Genomic DNA, 18,594 nt, shown 5'->3' on the forward strand with positions numbered 1-18,594 from the left:
ATTTGGATAGGTTGGGTGATTGGGCAGATGCATGGCAGATACAGTTTAATGTGGATAAATGCGAGGTTATCCACTTTGGTGACAAAAACAGGAAGGCAGATTATTATCTGAACGGCAATAGATTGGGAAAAGGGGAAGTGCAACGAGACCTGGGTGTCCTTGTGCACCAGTCGCTGCAGGTAAGCATGCAGGTGCAGCAGGCGGTTAAGAAGGCAAATGGTATGTTGGCCTTCGTAGCGAGATGATTCGAGTACAGGAGCAAGGATGCCTTGCTGCAGTTGTACAGGGCCTTGGTGAGATCACACCTTGAGTATTGTGTGCAGTTTTGGTCGCCTTATCTGAGGAAGGATGTTCTTGCCATGGAGGGAGTGCAGCGAATATTCACCAGACTGATACCTGGGATGGCAGGAATGATGTATGATGAGAGATTGGGTCGATTGGGCTTGTATTCGCTAGAGTTTAGAAGAATGAGAGGGGATCTCATTGAAACATACAAAATTCTGACAGGACTAGACAGACTAGATGCAGGAAGGATGTTCCCGATGGCGGGGCAGTCCAGAACCAGGGGTCACAGTCTAAGGATAAGTGGTAAGCCATTTAGGACTGAGATGAGGAGGAATTTCTTCACCCAGAGACTGGTGAACCTGTGGAATTCTCTACTTCAGAAGGCAGTTGAGGCCAATTCATTAAATATATTCAAGAAGGAGTTAGATATATTTCTTAAGGCTAAAGGGATCAAGGGATATGGGGAGAAAGCAGGGACAGGGTACTGAATTTTGATGATCAGCCATGATCTCATTAAATGGCGGAACAGGCTCGAGGGGCCGAATGGCCTACTCCTGCTCCTATCTTCTATGTTTCTATGTTAAGTATGCAGTTTCTGGCAGAAGGTGAATAAGACGGCTTCAGTCTCACCAATTGAGCTGTGGATGCTGTCAACTTACTAACACAATTTTAAAAGATAAATAAACATTAACAGAGCTTAATACCTGTTTTATTTTAATTATTATATAATCAGGTATGGCCTATATGTTGCACTTGATAACCTTAATATGCTAAAGCCAGAATGATTTTCGGTTTCACCTTCCTACGATCATGTTATTTTCGGTAACAATGACAAGCATAGATTTTTTTAATGGTTCGTTGATGCTAAACTACCATAATCAGAGATGTATAAATCATAAAAGCCAAATAGACCAATACTGTTAGAATCATGACAATTGAGATTGGACAAGAAGCACGCTACTAGATTACAGACGATAGTTAAATGGTAGCAGACTAAGCTGTAGTACTGGTTACATGCCCTCCAGCTGTATATGTGGTGATGCAATTGGTAGAGCACTGATTACGTTAAACTAGTTGTTTGATGCACTGGGGAATTTGCTGGAAAGCTTGATCCTGCAGTAGCTTATTTCATCATGTTGACTGATGGAATAAATTTGCACTGTACCTACTGCAGTACAAATGATTGCATTGTACTTTGGGCTAGTTTTCACTTCATGTTTTATAATTTGTATTGAGAAATCTAACACCCAATGCTGTAATGATTTACTCCTCAAAACAATGATCATTCTTCAGACACTTTACTAGTATGTAATGCTCCTTTAATACTTCCTTGTGAAATGCCCAAAATTAAACACTTAAGTAAAAATTGATGGTGCATGCAAGAGATAACATTTATATAGCGCCTTTAACATAGTAAAACGTCCCAAGGCGCTTCACAGGAGTATTATACCGAGCCACATAAGGAGCTATTAGGACAGATGACCAAAAGCTTGGTCAAAGAGGTAGGTTTTAAGGAGCGTCTTAAAAGAGGGTAGAGAGGTTTAGGGAGGGAATGTCAGAGCTTTGGGCCTAGGCAGCTGAAGGCACGGCCGCCAATGGTGGAGCGATTAAAAGTAGCCAACGTAGGTCAGTGAGCACAGGGGTGATGAGTGAACGGGACCTGATGCGAGTTAGAACACGGGCAGCAGAGTTTTGGATGAGCTCAAGTTTATGGAAGATGGGAGGCCAGCCAGGAGAGCATTAAAATATTCAAGTCTAGAGGTGACAAAAGGCATGGCTGAGACATGGCGCAAATTATAACGCAGCGTCAGTGTGGAACACTTTATAGAGACGATGCCCTTTTAAGTGGCAGTGTCTATGTAGATAAAAACCTCATCTGCCAGACGTTTTCCAGGAATCAATAGGGCTATTATAAAATCATAAATCGGTGCATTCCCCCCACAGAGGTGGCGGCGGCAGGAAAGTTCAAGCGGATGTGATTTTATTCTGGGACTGAAGTCATCGGCAGAAATAAACGTCCCCCTCCCTCCAGTGACCAACCCTGGCAAAGAGATAGGGGGAAAGGCGCAAGAAAAAAGCACACGCGCCACTCTGCCCGGGAGCTGCTCATTGTGACGTGGCCGAGTGACAGACCCCGCCGCCAGCCGGCTGATGACGCGAGGGGGCTCGCGGCCGCCAGCCTGCGCCCCTTTTTTTTGGTACAATGAGAGCGAGCAGCGGAAGTGACGCGCGGGCAGGAAGCGGCGACGAGCGGCGGTTGCTGGGTTGAATGTTCGAGTAGATCCGAGCCGGGTTGACGAGGAAGGAAGATGGTGATGATGAGGAAGAAGGGGTGTTAACGGCGACAGTGAGCGGCTTGGTGTCGGAAATGTGTACGTAGGAGCTCGTCCAGCGGAATAACTTTTATTTAAAAAAAAATAAAAGTGTGGCTGTGTTGCGGGTGACAGCGGAGCTGCCACGTCCTCTTTATAGGGAGGGAGACCGAGCACCCGAGCACGGTTGCCTTTTCCTCGACACTCGGCGTCGACGGGCGCGATCGCGCTTCTTCCTGTGCTGTGGTGGTGGAGGAGGAGGAGGAGGAGGAGGAGGGGGGAATGGAGCTCCAGGGTGGGGTCTCTCCCCGGCCCGGTGACGACCTCCTCAGGGAGGGAGGGAAGGGGAGAAAATAATCCCGCCTGACGTGACGCCCACTTTTGGGTAAGACCCGCCCTCTAGGCGGACGCTGATTGGCTGCGCTGTCCCGATTTTCTCTTTGGATTGGCTGCCGCAGCTGTCGCTCAGGGCGGGTTTGTTTGTCCGCTCCTGGGGAGATGTCCTGTCCCCTTTCGGGCTCTGAGCAACCAAATGGACCCAGACCGTCCCCGGCGTGTTGAGGGGAAAGTTTCGCTCCCACTCGCAGCAAGTGTCAGCCGCACACTGTTAAATAAATGCCTGGCAGGAAGGCGCTAGGTGCCCCCTTTTTTTGAAGCATTGGAAATAAAGGTGTAAACTCCGATCCATATCGGCTTATTTTTGGCTGAGCCACTCGTGAGTTGATCTATTTACAGTTTAGAGTATCTCCTTTCCCCGGCCTTTTTGGCTTTTGAGCTGCTGGTGGAGTAAATAACAGCACCAAAAGTTGTATTGGTAATATTTTATAGTGACGATGGGGCTGCCGTGGACTTCCTGAAGTTGGGTATGGGAACTTGCTTTCAAGCACCGTCTAATTCCATTGAAAACCACCGCAAAGCCACAGATGTTTGTCATGTTGTGGTTTCGGTTTATTGGTGACCTAAGCCAAACTAATTTGGAACATAGAATTCCAATGTACAAAATCATTTCCCGTTCACTCCCATTATATGTAGCCAGTGTCTTGTCAGTTTTTCGTACATTGGTTTATTGTTCAACCTCGTTATGTACAATTTTCCATTTATTGTATGCGATTAAATGAACTGAAGCGCAAATTTTACAGATGTCTTCTATGTAGACTGTGCATAGTGTAGAATACTTAGTCCCCTTGTATTTAATTTTGAGGGTCATTTATACTTGGCATGAGAGTAAGATAATTGTTTGACGTTAGTTCAGGGATTCTCCATCAATGGCTTCGTTCAGCTCATGAATTAGTTCTCTGTGGTCCATTTTACATTTAGAACACGGAGAAGCAGATTGTGTCCCAATCTCATGTTCTAAATCAGTTCCTGTAGCAACTGTCTTACATACACCAATAAACAGGAATAAGGTTTTTTAAACATTTTTAATTGTATGTGGGGTTTAAAGGATTATAGGGCAGAGTCTGGATTGTAGGGCAGAATCTAAATTATAGGTTGACAGTGTCAGTTCCTGTTTGGCCAGGATGGCAGCCATATCCATAGACTGAAGCTCTGAAAGCATACTGCAACTTTCTACTGATGTGATTGATTTTGCCCAACATCAAATTGGTAATAACAACAGAAAACGCTGGAAAAACTCAGCAGGTCAGGGCAGCATCTGTGGAGAGAGAAACACAGTTAACGTTTCAGGTCGATGACCTTTCGTCAGAACATTTCTCTCTCCATGGATGCTGCCCTGGCCTGCTGAGTTTTTCCAGCGTTTTCTGTTGTTATTTCGGATTTCCAGCATCCGCAGTATTTTGCTATCAAATTGGTAATGTTGGCTGAAACGATTTGATCATTCCTTTATTCCTCCTTTTTTGCCATAGTACATGAAGAGCACCAGTATGATACCAAATTTAAATTACAGGTGGCTTTGACTACAATTACTGGTGGCAAAATAACGTGTATTGTGTGGTCATCTCTATGATTTTCTGTTTATAGTGAGGCTAGCTATCATTCAAACTTAAACTTTCTTCATAAATCTGTTTATTAATAATGTGACAATTGCACTATTCATTGCCTACAAATGTTAAAAGAAAAATGTGACCACCAATAATCAGAACTCCTGTACAGTATATTTCAAATTGCTTTTGTCCCCAAATGAATTGTTTTATTTCCTGAATCCTGGTTAACGCATTTAATTCTGTTTGAGTTAGTTTCAAAAATTGCCCTGAGAGATTCTATTGCTGTTACGTGATCCTTGGCTTTTGTCAGTATTGTAGTAATATGATTATTACGAGTGGCGATGAATGTTTTTGTGGAGATAGGTATGAATCATAAACATTTGAGCCTGTTTTCTCATTTGTATTTGTGATTTAAAAGTAATTTTAAGCAAAATAAATTGTGGTAAGTAGTGAAAATTGTTAATTGTAGGGTTAAGCTCTGAAATTTGCAAAATCAAAGTAATATAAACTTGTTTTTAGTAAGTTTACAAAGAAGAAAACTAGCATTTTTTAAGTCCATACTTTAAGTTATGACACACGAGCTTTGAAGTATTTTAGTGGAACCCCCTTTGTCCACCACAATACAGAGCCCCCCCCCCCCCCCCCCCTCCAAAAAAAAAAACCCAGCCAGGTCCCAGTGGTAATGGAAATTAGCAGATAATCAATAGTCCCCATAATTTGGTCTTTCATATATGATCCAGCAGTGCACTAGGTGTGAAAATGAAGGCAAGTACAATTTAAACAAAAGCAACATGTCAATTTATTCACCAAGAAAAGATGAAATACAAATAAGAAAAACAACTATGCAGTGTGCATTGAGATGACTGTGTGCCAGACTTTGTTCCATAAGAATTTTGATGGATATTGGAAGGGCAAATAATTGGAGTGTGAATAATGGAAGCTCCACTGTATTTCCTTTGTTATCCCATTTGAAGTTGTAATTGAATTGTTGATGTGATTACCCAGCTAGGTTTCATAAACATACCTTTGTTTAAATACAGTGAAACTAGTCTTAAATACAGTGAAACTAGTCTTGGTATTGAGATGTTTACCATACTTGGTTGAGAGGTTTCATGTCATACATGTGTAAGTTACATGTATAAAGTGATAAATCTTGTAAAACATGAAATAATACTTAATGTTGTGATGTCTCTGATATTTTCAGTAGATGTGCCAATTTTTTTGAGAGCAAAATGCCTCCCATTGAAGACTATGAATGCCCAGTTTTTCTTCCTGTTATTAGTAGGCTATGTTGTTGGCATGCTCCGTTCTTCTGTTGCTGACATAGTGGGTAGGCAACTCGCAGATCCTTGGCAAAGTTCCACCAGGTGTTCAGTTGTGATCTGAAAAGAACAGTTCATCTAATTATGTATCTTCCTTCTACTCTCCACCTTTTTAAGATTGGGAGCTGAATGGAGGTTTCAACCCCCCGCTCTGGTGCTATGTCTTGATTTTCCTAAAAGATTAAGAATTTTAACAATGACTTTAAAATAAATAAATAAATAAAATAAAAAAATTATATTATGAAGTTAAAGAATTGAAAATGTTTCCACTTTTGGCACCCAGTGTCGGCTTTGAGCATTCACGTGTAGGATAGTATGGGCAAAGTGTAAAGTAAAAGCCACATCCTAATAATATACTGTAATAACAGAATACCTCGTACAGCAACAGCATGAATATTTCCATTTCTCACACTTTGTATTGTTATCCACTCTCGTTTAATACTGAATTATGTATAGTTTCATGCTGTGTACCTGCACCCACAAACAACTACTAGCTAACTCATGTAGCACCCCTGCAGCTGTCCAAGAGAGCACATTCAACCCTCAGTCTGTCCTCCATTTGAAATCTCATCGCTATGCTAACTCCTTAACAATAGTGTAAGTAAATAGAGCACTGAGAATTGAAAAGATTCTAAATTGAGTCTTTTTAATTAATTACTTAGATTATTGGCTGTGGAGATTATTTTGTCTCAAGTCTGTTTTATTTTTCAAGTTTGTTGTACTTTACAATGTAATATAATGTTTCATTGTAATATGTGCTCTCTTCTGTAGCGTTTTATTGAAGTAGGTGAGAACAACTGGTCACTATTTTCCCTTCGTTATAGTGTCACTTGATGAATATCTGTCACAGCTGCAGGGTGTAGATGAATGAAACACCCAGCTGCTCAAGAAGAGGATTTAAGTTGTTTATATTAAATGGACAACTATGAACATATCAACCATATGAACATAGCATAGTGGAGATTAATATAGTTTAATAGGTTGAAAACCTTCATCAATGGTGTATTTGAATTAAATATTTTGCTGTCCTTTACAATATGTTGTTACTAGAGCTAAATTTAAAAGAATAAGGTTATTTGGGAAGTGATCCTATACGATAGATGATAAATCATATCTTCAATAAAGCATGACCAACCAAGACTTTTGCAAATGTACAAATTCAGGGCAATGGACCCTTTTATTATAGTACTTTTTCCCCTTAGATGACATTTTGTATCTCATTTGGTGGTTTGCTTTATGCTGTTCACAATATAGTTAGCAGAGCAGATAAGTACTACAGGAAACTTTGTGCTATCCAGCACCGACGGGACCGAGCTGTTGCTGTCCCATCAAAACTGCCGGACAAACCAGCGCTAATGTTGAAACATACGGAGATTTTGAGCTCCGTATCTGGCAACAAACCCTGTTGCTTAGCAGCAGCTTCTAAACAGTCGGCTGTACCTTGCAAGTGTCTCTGTAGCTTAGCAACAGCTTCAGCGAGACCTTGCAGAGCCTGACTGGTGAAGAAAAAGCAACAAAAAGAAAAAAAACCTACAAAAAGAAAAAAAACCTAACGAAACGGCTCCTGATTTTTGCCGGTGGCTCGAGCATTCCGGACAGTTAACCTCCGGGTAAACCAAAGTTTCCTGTACTACAGGTTGTATTCTGAACTAAAGTCTTCTGATTTCTTCTATTGAAGGAAGAGTTTGTATTTATATACTGCCTTTCATGGCCTCAGGATGTTCCAAAGCGCTTTACAGCCAACAAAGTACATTTGAAGTGTAGCCACTGTTGTAATACAGGGAATCACAGCAGCTAATTTGCTTACAGCTAGGTCCCACAAATAGCAATGAGATGAGTTGAGGGATAAATATTGGTCAGTACACTGGGAGAACTCCCCAGTTCATCTTCAAATAGCACCGTGATCTTTTGCACCCACCTGAGAGGACAGACAGGCTCTCGGTTTAACATTTCATCCAAAAGGCACCTCTGACAACGTAGCACTCCCTCATTACTGCATTGAAGTGTCAGATTATATTATATGCTAAAGTCTCTGGAGTGGGCTGTGAACCCATGACCTTCTGACTCTGAAGCGAGAGTGCTACCACTGAGCCAAGGCTGGCACTTCGTAAATTTACTTTTGCCATCTTTCTAACCAAAAGGAGAGATGGATGATGGTGTGAATATAGACGTTGCTCACTTATGTAAGAATTCATTCTTGATTTGTCTACAGTCATATTTTCCGTAGTAAGTCATTATACATATTGGTACTCGCAATTAGCAATACTTTAGTTCTTAGTAAGCAATAACCTGCAACACATCCTCTTGTTTTAAATTACTGAATATAAGACTTAAACAATGTTCAGAGTAAAGTGTTTAAATTTACTAATTTATTAAAATGGCTTATAATGTGTCTTGCAATATTATACTTGTTTATAGAATCATAGAATGATACAGCACTGAAGGAGATCATTTGGCCCATTGTGCCTGTGCCGGCTCTTTGGTCGAGCTATCCAATTAATCCCACTCTCTTGCTCTTTCCCCACAGCCCTGTACATTTTTTCCCTTCAAGTATTTATCCAATTCTTTTTTGAATGTTACTATTGAATCTGCTTCCACCACCCTTTCAGGCAGTGCATTCCAGATCATGACAATTCGCTGTGTAATTTTTTTTGATAAAGTTGGAATTGTTTCTGGTATCTAAATATCATGGAAAAAAAACTAATGAAAGCCATTTAGTTCAGTATTGTTAGATTGGAATGAAAGCTGTGGTTCTTTTGGATCCAGCATCTTTGTGATTTAATATGTTATTACAAAGTACAAGACATGTAATTTTATAAGGGCTAGTTAAAATGGATGAACTAAGTGTGAATTATAGCAATAGATACTGTGCCTGTACAAGCTTTAACCTGTTGTAATCAGTTTGATTATAGTTTCTTAGCTAGTTGATTTTTTTACATAAGCGTCAAATTGGCTGCAGTAGTTTGTAAGGGTATACTATTTCACATTGGATATGATTGTATTTACATTAAGCACAGAACAAGAATTGAGCTTGTTGAACTGTTGAATTTATTGCAGTTGGGGATTAGAGCTGTGGGCAGATGGGTAGCAATAGAGCATGCGCTAATTACAACTTTAGTTAAACTGATACAGAAAGTTTGTTGTGTAGAGCAAAACCAGGCACATCAGCAAATTGTGTGTGAGCAAACTGAGACTTGCATTATATATGAGCAACGACGACGCTGATGTGCTGCTGCTTAATGAAACCCAAGTTCAGAAGAATGTTGCACTGCTTTGAAAAGTGGTGCTGTGGATTTACTTAGTGCGATGACGGTCAAAAAGGATGACGCAGCATCACAGATTCCTCAGCCCCCACACCCGACACTAATTCAGATGGTCCAATGATGTGTGCTCTTCTCTGCCAGTCATAGGAGGATGACATCAACACTCAAGAGCCAGGGTGCCTCATCACCTGACTTTCCTTCTAATTACAGTAATCCTTTATCTCCAAGGGAAATACTCCACAAAGCACTGAAGCTTACAAATAAATATATTAACAAAATTATGTACAGGTTTTGAAATACACAAAGCTTAAAAACACCAAAACACTTGTTGGCATATAATAATTCTGAATGCAGTTTCCCATGTGCCACTTTTTTTCCCTTTTTTATTTTTTTCCTTTGGGGGACACAGCTATGGGATATAGAATGTTACTTTTTTTTTAACTTTTGCTAAAAGTTATAAAAACTGGAAATAATGGCATAGGAGTTCCACTTCTGTGTCCCCAATTTTCAGCCCATTCACTTTAACGAATGGCACATTAGTGGCTGGCGAGTACAAAAGCGAAAAATCATGGCCAGTGTCCTTCAGTGCAGTCTTGCCAACGATTATATTGTTGCATCTTTCAGTTTATGATTAAAATCTACTTTTGTGCCTTAGCATACTCTGAGTAAGCAGTTCTGCCATTCAGTGTGATTTTAATATATGTGGAACATTTGGTCAACTACCATTCACCAAAACCCTTTCCTGCTGATGTAATAAATTGGTGTTATACAATAGTTTACATGTGGTTTTGAGTTTGCTGTTCATTAATTCAGCAGCTGTTTTTAGTGCATTGTTTGTAGAAGTATATGTATGCAAATACTTATATAAATGATGCAAAAGTCTTTAGTTGCTTTTTCAACAAGATACAGCATAAAATGCACATACAGCATAGAATGCACAAAATTTAAAAGCTAGAGAGGCGTTTCTACACTGCATAGTTCAAGGAATCTACTTTGTGGATGATTAAATATTATGCTGTGTTAGATGGCTGTTGATAAGGTTTTACATAAGGTTGGGAAACTGGAGTAGTGAGATTCCAAATACACCACCAACGGCTGGAAATGCTGCTTTGATTGTTTTGAGTGGGACTGTCTCAGTGGAAATCAGTTGCCTCTTTTGTCACTTAATTGACGTGGTATACACATTGTAAATTAAGCAGTCTCGGAACAAAGCAGCCTCTCCTAAACAAAGGGTTTCACAAAACTAATAATTTACGGTAACAGGTTCAAAATATTGCTTCCATCACAGTATAACATTCACACTAATCTGCGATGCTGCAAACGTGAGGTAAAATGAGGCATGTTAGCAAGGATGGGAGTGATGGGTGACTGGGCTTACTTTGGGACAGGTTATGGGCAGCTGAATTTTGAACAATTTGGACTTTTTGGAAGATGGAAGACTGGCCAGCACAGAGGACCATTCACACTGTTGTTCATCATTTACATAAACGATTTAGACTCGCATTTCAAAATTTGCAGACTACACCAAATTGGGGGGGTGCAGTTAATGCAGCAGAGGACTGCAACAAAATACAGAAAGACTTGCAGAATGGGTGTGTAATTGCCAAATTAACTTCAATATAGATAAGTGTGAGGTGGTACATTTTGGTGGGAAGAATAAGGAGGCCACATACTCTTTGGAAAATAAGTGTCTAAATGGGGTAGAGGGGTACAGATGCACAAATCACTAAAAGTAGCATTGCAGATTAATGAAGCCATTTAAAAAAAAAAAAGCAAACCAAGCACTGGGGTTCATTTCTAGAGACTGAAAAGCAGAGAAGTTATGTTAAACTTGTATTGAACCTTAGTTAGACCACACTTGGAGTACTGTGAACAGTTCTGGTCTCCATATTAGGAAAAGGATATAGGGGCACTGGAGAGGGTGCAAAAAAGATTTACTAGGATGATAACAGAAGTGAGGCTATACCTATCAGGAAAGAAAAGACTGAGGGGGTGACCTGATAGAGGTCTTTAAGATTATGAAAGGGTTTGATAGGGTAGACGTAGAGAAGATGTTTTCACTTGCGGGGGAGACCAGAACTAGGGGCCATAAATATAAGATAGTCACTAATAAATCCAATAGGGAATTCAGGAGAAACTTTATTGCCCAGAGAGTGGTTAATGTGAAATAAAGGGAATGTTGATAAGTTAGATGAAGTAGGGGAGGGAGGGAAAGAGTGAGGGGGTGGGAAAGAGTGAGGGGGTGTGAGAGGGAGGGAGGGAAGGAGCGTAGAGAGGGGGGGAGGGAGGGAGAAAGGGGAGGGAGTGAGAGAGAGAGAGAGAGAGTGAAGGGGAGGGGGGGGGGGGGAGTCAGAGACTCCTGACCAGACTCCGGCACGGCAAGCTGTTGATCAGGCGAGACATACCCAAAACTCTAAAACCTGGAGTATATGGCTACTGGCGATCCCCATTAACAAAAAACGAAGTTAAAGAACCACCTCCTGGGTGCTTAGCAAGAGTTCTTCAATCCCAACAGTTTTATAAACAGTTTTATAAACATGGCAGAGGGTTCTTCAGTTCCCTCGGCAATGCCGGGCACTCCAGCTAGTTGAATATACAGTAGAAATGTTCTGACTACACCTTGAGCAGAACCTGAGCTTTTCCAGTTTGCTGTTGTGAAGTATTCTGAGCTTTCATTCGGTTCCCTAATTACAGTACTAAACACACATACAACCTGTTGTCTTCAGTTCATGATCATTTTAAAACTTTGTAGATCCAATGTAAGGCATTGACTCATTTTGGTTTTGGCTATTCTATTTGAGATGTGTTGCTGTATAAATGGGATTCCAAAGTGCTGCAGATTTTAAACCAGGTTTCTTTGTGCCATTTCCAAGATGACTAGTGTGCTTTAAAATGATGCTGGATTCTCTTTGTATTTTTCTTAATGCTAACTTGATCCAATTTGATGCTAGGATCTCATATGACTGTCTGTCTGGATTTAAACGCCTTTGTAAGGAGAACCTTTTTTTTTAAGTGAACATTTAAAAAAAAATATATAGTATTTTTTAAGTTCCACTTTTAAAAATAGAAAAAATATATTTTTGAAAATCTGACTGGAATTAAACTCCCATCACCTCCAGAGTGTTAGCTTCAAGTTTGATCAGGACTACTACTACTTTGGAGGCTGCAGCAGTGTTTAGTAATGTTATCCTATCATTGTTTCTAAGAACCATTTTAAATGATTGCAACTTTACATTAATACTGTATTAGACAAGTTCCCTTTGATAGTTCTGAAAGTCTATCCGGTGATTAGGTGAGCCACATCTACCAGAAAGGTCCTAGATTAGATCCCTCATCTGAGTTGAATTGGGTAAGTTTGGCCAGGGCAATGATGAGAGTTACAATTGGCCAGCATGTCCTTTGATTAAGAGGGAAAAGATCAACCAAGGTTCTTGCTTCTAAACATTATCTAGCAACTCCTGCTGGAAGTGAGTGTGTAGACTTTGGGTGAGGACAGGGTGGGTTCACAGAAGGCGTGGTGTTAAAGCTGAGCATAATTACAGATTTATTTCTTTAATGTATCAATGCATGACAAACAGTGGGTACAGTAGGTTAAATGACCTGAGAGGATAGGAGTTCAATTTTGTGCATAATATGGAATACCTCCTTAATAATACCACATTAGGCAGTTGAAATTTTAGTTCAAATTTGAAGTGTTTTAATAAGTACCAAGTTTCAATCCACTAAAAGTAACTACTTTCTGAATACTGAATTGCTCTGTACTAACCTTGGAATGTAAGCAACCTATACATTTATTTAAAATAAAAAGGTCTATAGGTTTCACTCCCAGGTTCGTGAGAATAAAATTTTTCCTTGAGACTGGCTTTTCTGGATAACGCAGCATGTGGGAGTAGTTGTGTTCTTAATCTTTGTTCCAGCAACTACTGCGAACTGAAATTAATAATGATGTTTTCTTGCCCTTTTTAGGTCCATTTCATCATGGATAGTGAGGAAAACCCAGAACTAGCAACCGCAGAAGAAAAAGCTGTGTATTGGAGAGAACTGGCTCTGAAATATAAGAGAAGGTTGGTACTGGGCGCATGTATTAAATTTCATCTAAATATATACCTGTCTTGGTTGTTGCACTGCACAGGCCAGTGAAATGATCTTTTGTTGCTGGCTTGTATGGATCTTCCCAAGTGCACAACAAGTCAGCTGTGATGCATTTTGGGGCAAAGCTAGCTGTTTTCTGGGCTCTCTGAACAGTGCTGGAAACTTTTAAAGATGTCTCCTCCAGTACTTTTGTAGCAGTTATTGAGAGAGAAGGTGAAGAACTTTAAATCTAGGCTGTGTATGCCAAAACACTTTTCAGATTTATTTGTTGTAAGTACAGGAAACTCTTTGGTATCCGGCACCGACGGGACCGGGATGGTGCCGGTTGATTAAAAATTCCGAATGACGGAGAGGGTTATCTACCGAGACTACTTTTAACAAACAAAAATAAAAAAATCAAGAAATGTGCAGTATACAGTAATTGGGTACTCACCTACAGAATGCTTGATTAAGTACAGTACTGCCAGTTGAGGGTAATCCATAACTCTAATTACTTAACAGTAAAACAAAACTTATACAGTAAACGACTGCATACAGCGCGGGAGGTGTTTGGACTTCTGACAGCGCCAAGAAGCCGAGTAGTGGCAGTTTGGAGAACTACCCCCACTGATAACTCGGCCACCGCGGGAGACTCTGACTCTGCAACATTTTTGGTTATTGAGGTGGTGTTTTCGGAATATGAATTTTGCCGGTTAATAGAGCATTCCGGATATTTAGGTGCTGTTTAAACGAGAGTTTCCTGTATGTGGAGACACAGATAGATGGCAGTCCATTTTACTTGCATACTTGCATTAACATTAAATAGCCTCTGTGCCAATCATGCCCATCAGTGTGCTTTTGGGAAAGGAAATTTGTTGATTTTGGTTTAGTGTTTGCTCTTTGTGTCGAGATGATACTTTTCTGTTTCGTTGGGGAGTCTCATTTCAATGCTCTGGAAATGATTGTATCTCAAATACTGTTCTATTATTCCCTGTTTCATATTTGCCAGTAACAATTGGTGTTGAATCAAGCAAGAAACCTATATGCATGTCTGTGTGTATACATATTTCAGTGTGAATGTGTCTGTCTATGTATATCTGTGGCTGAATGTATCTGAGTGTCTATATGCATATGTGGGTGAGGCTTGTGTATGTGTTTGTATTGGGTGTTTGTGTGCCTTGATATGTGTGTGTATTCATATGTATGTGTCAGGTTTTTGGATATTCCTAAAGTCTCCATACCCAGCGCAGGGAAAGGAAATAACAAAATGTAATATAATTGACAGGTTTCTGATTGCTCCATCTGAAGCTGTCCATTGTTAAACCACAGCTGCCAATCCTCCACTTTTGCAACAGACATCAGCTTTTTGACCCTCGTCTGTGCAGTTCGAGTGTGTACTTGGAAAAAGAAAGACTTGCATTTATATAGCGCCTTTCATAACCACCGGACATCCCAAAGCGCTTTACAACCAATGAAGTACTTTGAATTATAGTCACTGTTGTAATGTAGGAAACTCAGCAGCTAATTTGCGCACAGCAAACTCCCACAAACAGCACTGTGATAATGACCAGATAATCTGTTGATTGAGGGATAAATATTGGCCAGGACACGGGATGATAACTACCCTGCTCCTCTTCGAAATAGTGCCCATGGGATCTTTACGTCCACCTGAGAGAGCAGACGGGGCATCGGTTTAACATCTCATCTGAAAAATGGCACATTCGACAGTGCAGCACTCCCTCAGTACTGCACTGGAGTGTCAGCCTAGATTTTTGAGCTCTAGTCTCTGGAGTGGGACCCACAACCTTCTGACTCAGATGCGCGGGTGCTACCACCTGAGCCACGGCTGACGGGGTGCTTGGGAAACAGCAGATTTGGGGATGGTTGAAATCTGGTTGGCTGACATGCGAAACGTGACATGTTTAGGTCTAGGAGTGAAAACTAGATAGAGACCAAGATTGAAGGAAAAGAGTTGAGGAAACCCATTGGCAGATTGGGAGTCTCGCGTTTCGGTGAAGAGCAGACATCAGGAAGCTTACAAAACTCTTAAGGGGAAAGGGCAGGGGAGTGGGACTAGCTGAAGTGCTCTTGCAGAGAGCTGCCACAGGCTTGACGGGCTGAATGGCCTCCTTCTGTGCAGTAACCATTCTATGATTCTATTTGTTTGAAGTTAGTATGTGTCACAAGAAAAATGGCAAAAAGGTGTTTACTTAGTAGGATCTATGCAGAAGGTGCCGCCAGGAAGAGTTGGAACCTTTCTTCTTGTGGGAAACATCTGAGTCCTGTAGAATAGGTAGGCAGAATGAGTGTGAAGACTGAGGTGCAGTCTCTACATAGCGTTTAGTTTAAGTTAGTGGTACATGGTCACGTGCAAGCACGTTTTATCAGTAGGTGCATCACTGACTGACATCTGAAGTTATCAGTTGAAGTTTTGTATATGGTCTACAGACTTGGTATATTGAATGCCTTTATGGAACAAGCATACAAATTACATAGCCTCTCGGCTGCTGTGTGATTTGTTGTGGAGGTGGTGATGTGTGTGGAGTATTAAACATGCGTGTAAATATTCCTTGTTGACTTCATTGTGCGATTTCCCTGAGTTTGGTTACTTGGAGTAATGTTGCTCGGTGCCTTGAGCATATTAAGTGCTGTGGATGTGGCATGTTCAATGCAATTTTGCTGCATCTGAGTAATCTGCTTCTGTTGCAAGACTGCTGGCTGACTGAGTGGGCTGTTGTGTATACTTCTTACTGCTTATTGGAGCTGTATCACATCCAAAGTGTTTTGTTCTGTCTTCATGAGCTTTAAAACTCCAGTTAGCAATTGTAGCGGTTTCAATTTTCACAGAAAAACAGACTGAATTGTGATCCCAAAACACTAATTTAAAAAGAAATCCTGAAATCCAATGATAAATAAAGAAATGTAACTTATTCAGTTGCTTTGATGCAGTGGCCTTTGCTGTAGGCCTTTTTTCAAGGCTCTTTTTCAGCTGCACACTCGTTCCTGTTTATTTGCAACTCGCTTAGTTGCAATTCCTGTAAAGTAACCAATTCCAAAGTCCTGTTTTCTCCCTATACTTCCAATTGTGAAAAGTTAATTTTATTGAAATTCCTGCTTGTATGCATGTGCGGCACATAAAAGTCTCACTTTAACGAGAATTGTCACACTTGAACCTGAGGCTTTCATCTCAATCAGATTGGGTTTTATGGTCAATGTGCCTAAGTACCGGCTTGACCTGTTTTCCACCTGATTGGTAGTGTTGTGTGGGTGAGGGAGGAATGGTAGTTGAACTTCCAGATGGCTCAACAAAAAAAGCACCGTGACATGTCGCTACGTGAGCAAGTGGATGTTTTGAATAGTTTGAAGGAATTGAGCATTCAAAAGCTAGTCGCACAGAAGCATGGCATTTCTGAATCTCGTTTCTAGAATTCTGAAAAGAAAAGTGGACATCTTGAAGGACTGGGAAAGAAATGAAAACCGGGATAGGAAACAAAGTGCGAAAGTATGATAGCCGATGTTGATGAAGCCCTGCTTAGGTGATTGAATCACAAAAGAGCTGCGGTTTGGTTTCTTGCGAGGAAAACAACCTAGTTGAAGTTAAGGAAGTTGATGGGATTCCCAGTGGTTTGAGTGAGTTGGAGTTCGATCTTTTTGTTTCAATGGATGATGACCTTGACACCTGCAGAAAGGTGACTGATTCAGAAATCGTTTCTTCTCTAAAGATCTTGGAAACAGAGACTACACAAGAAGTAAATGAAGATGTGCCAGAGCCGGAAATTCCCAAAGTTAGAGAGGTAGATTCTGCACTGTGCGTTGCGCCTTGATTCATCAAGTCAAAAGATAGTGAAACGTTTGAATTTTATGCACTGGAAGGGAAACTACGGAGGTTGTTGCTTCTGATCTACACAAAAAAACTCTCGCTGTAAGTATTTTTCTTCATTTTTCTAAAATTCTATGTTGTACTTAATTTTTAAGATGCTATGTTCCCCCTTGCTGTAAGATGTGGTATGAAATTTAGGCAAATAAAGGTTCTATGCACCAGACCTGCTTCGACTCTTATTCCCTCTGGCTTTTTAGCAATTCCCATTTTATCGCAGTTTGAGAGGTTGTCCCAAGTGGTTGCAATTAAGCAGGTTCTACTGTACTTTGTTTTGTTGAGTTGTCAGATTTTTTAGAAGCCGTTTGTCAGCTTTTCTGAGGTTTCTAGGTTGGCATGTTTGAGTGTGTTCACAAGACAATAATGTGGAGATAACTTTTTAAACAAGATTTGAATGGTTGGTCTAATGTGATTTTTGTCTCGGTATTTACTTTATATCAGTGACCCACTCTCTAACCTACAGTGTTCCACATAATATGTACTGGTGGAGTTGCGTGTTTGATTCTATTTTTGGCAAGATGAGTGTTTTTCCTGCCTACTGGTGCATAGAATCTCGTGTGATCAAATCACATGATTTGAATAGGAATGATATCAGTTCTTAGTTTACTGCACATTACATGAAAATGCTATAGTTTATTGGCGTTGAATCAAAGTGCATTTAGAAAAAAAAGTTCAAAATTCTAAAGCTGCTTATCCTGCATAATGTAAGTTTGCTATTGAACTGACAAAATTGTGTTACAGAATTTGCTGTAACTTGCTTCAGAATACTCTATTTTTAGCTACAGAGTCCCAAAAGCTATGGTGCTGCCATGTATGTTTATTTTTTTTCTTCTTTGTTTAATTGTGGCTATCTCCTGACTGCTTCTACATCAGGGTGGTTTTGTTAACCAATTTTGCTGCTTTTTAAAAAAAAAACTCAATTAATTCACTGCCAAAATGGTGGGTACGGTTCTCACCACCTTCAGAATTGATATCAAGCTACTTTTGCATTGTGCGAAACCCAGCTAGTGCCCCTGAATCCGAAGCTTCGGTCTCACAGCCAGCTCCAAGCGAATGTAAAGCTGCTAAACTTGCTACGGCCAGCTGCCAGGAAGATGCATTTTTAGACTAATGCAGGTGATACTGTTTTTCAGACACAATGGATCAACAGCCTTGAAGTAATTTCCACAAATTTTCAAAATAAACAGTTCTGCAATAACACTAGAACTATTAATCAATTAGTTGGTGCTATAGCAGTTTTGTGAAAATGTTGATCAGTAGGTCTGGACAGTACATGGATTCTACTGTGTTCTCGTTAAGTCAACACAAGCTGAAAGATGGCATAAGCTGCTACCGTAAGGACCTTGTGGTGCTTAATGTAAGAAGCTATCTGTGAAGTAAACAGTTCAAAAACCATGAAATCCTTTTATGTACCTCTTACTCTTTAGTTATAGATCGGAATGCAGACAACATTATTAGTGGCTGCAAAACCGCATTCCTAAATTTTCAGAACAGCCATATAACTAATTGATGGTGCATACG

The 18,594-nt window shown here is 40.4% G+C and overlaps 1 protein-coding gene across 10 annotated transcripts in view; it reads left to right on the forward strand.

Moving 5' to 3' along the window:
- Positions 1-1,768: 1,768 nt before the first annotated feature.
- Positions 1,769-18,594, forward strand: part of ndel1b (nudE neurodevelopment protein 1-like 1b) — a 45,862-nt gene continuing 29,036 nt past the window's right edge. For 5 of the 10 annotated variants that reach the window (XM_085963464.1, XM_085963466.1, XM_085963468.1 and 2 more), the window contains exon 1: positions 13,092-13,189. In XM_085963464.1, the coding sequence (XP_085819590.1) occupies positions 13,104-13,189 (86 nt within the window). In that variant the 5' untranslated portion in view covers positions 13,092-13,103. Of the gene's footprint in view, positions 1,788-2,476; positions 2,658-3,079; positions 3,313-13,091; positions 13,190-18,594 lie in introns of those variants that run through there. The other 5 variants (XR_015073074.1, XM_085963459.1, XM_085963460.1 and 2 more) reach the window with 4 other exon arrangements.

The sequence above is a fragment of the Somniosus microcephalus genome, chromosome 21 (assembly GCF_052327205.1).
Source record: "Somniosus microcephalus isolate GS21.2 chromosome 21, FLI_Smic_1.0, whole genome shotgun sequence".
In the NCBI taxonomy this organism is placed as follows: Eukaryota; Metazoa; Chordata; class Chondrichthyes; order Squaliformes; family Somniosidae; genus Somniosus; species Somniosus microcephalus.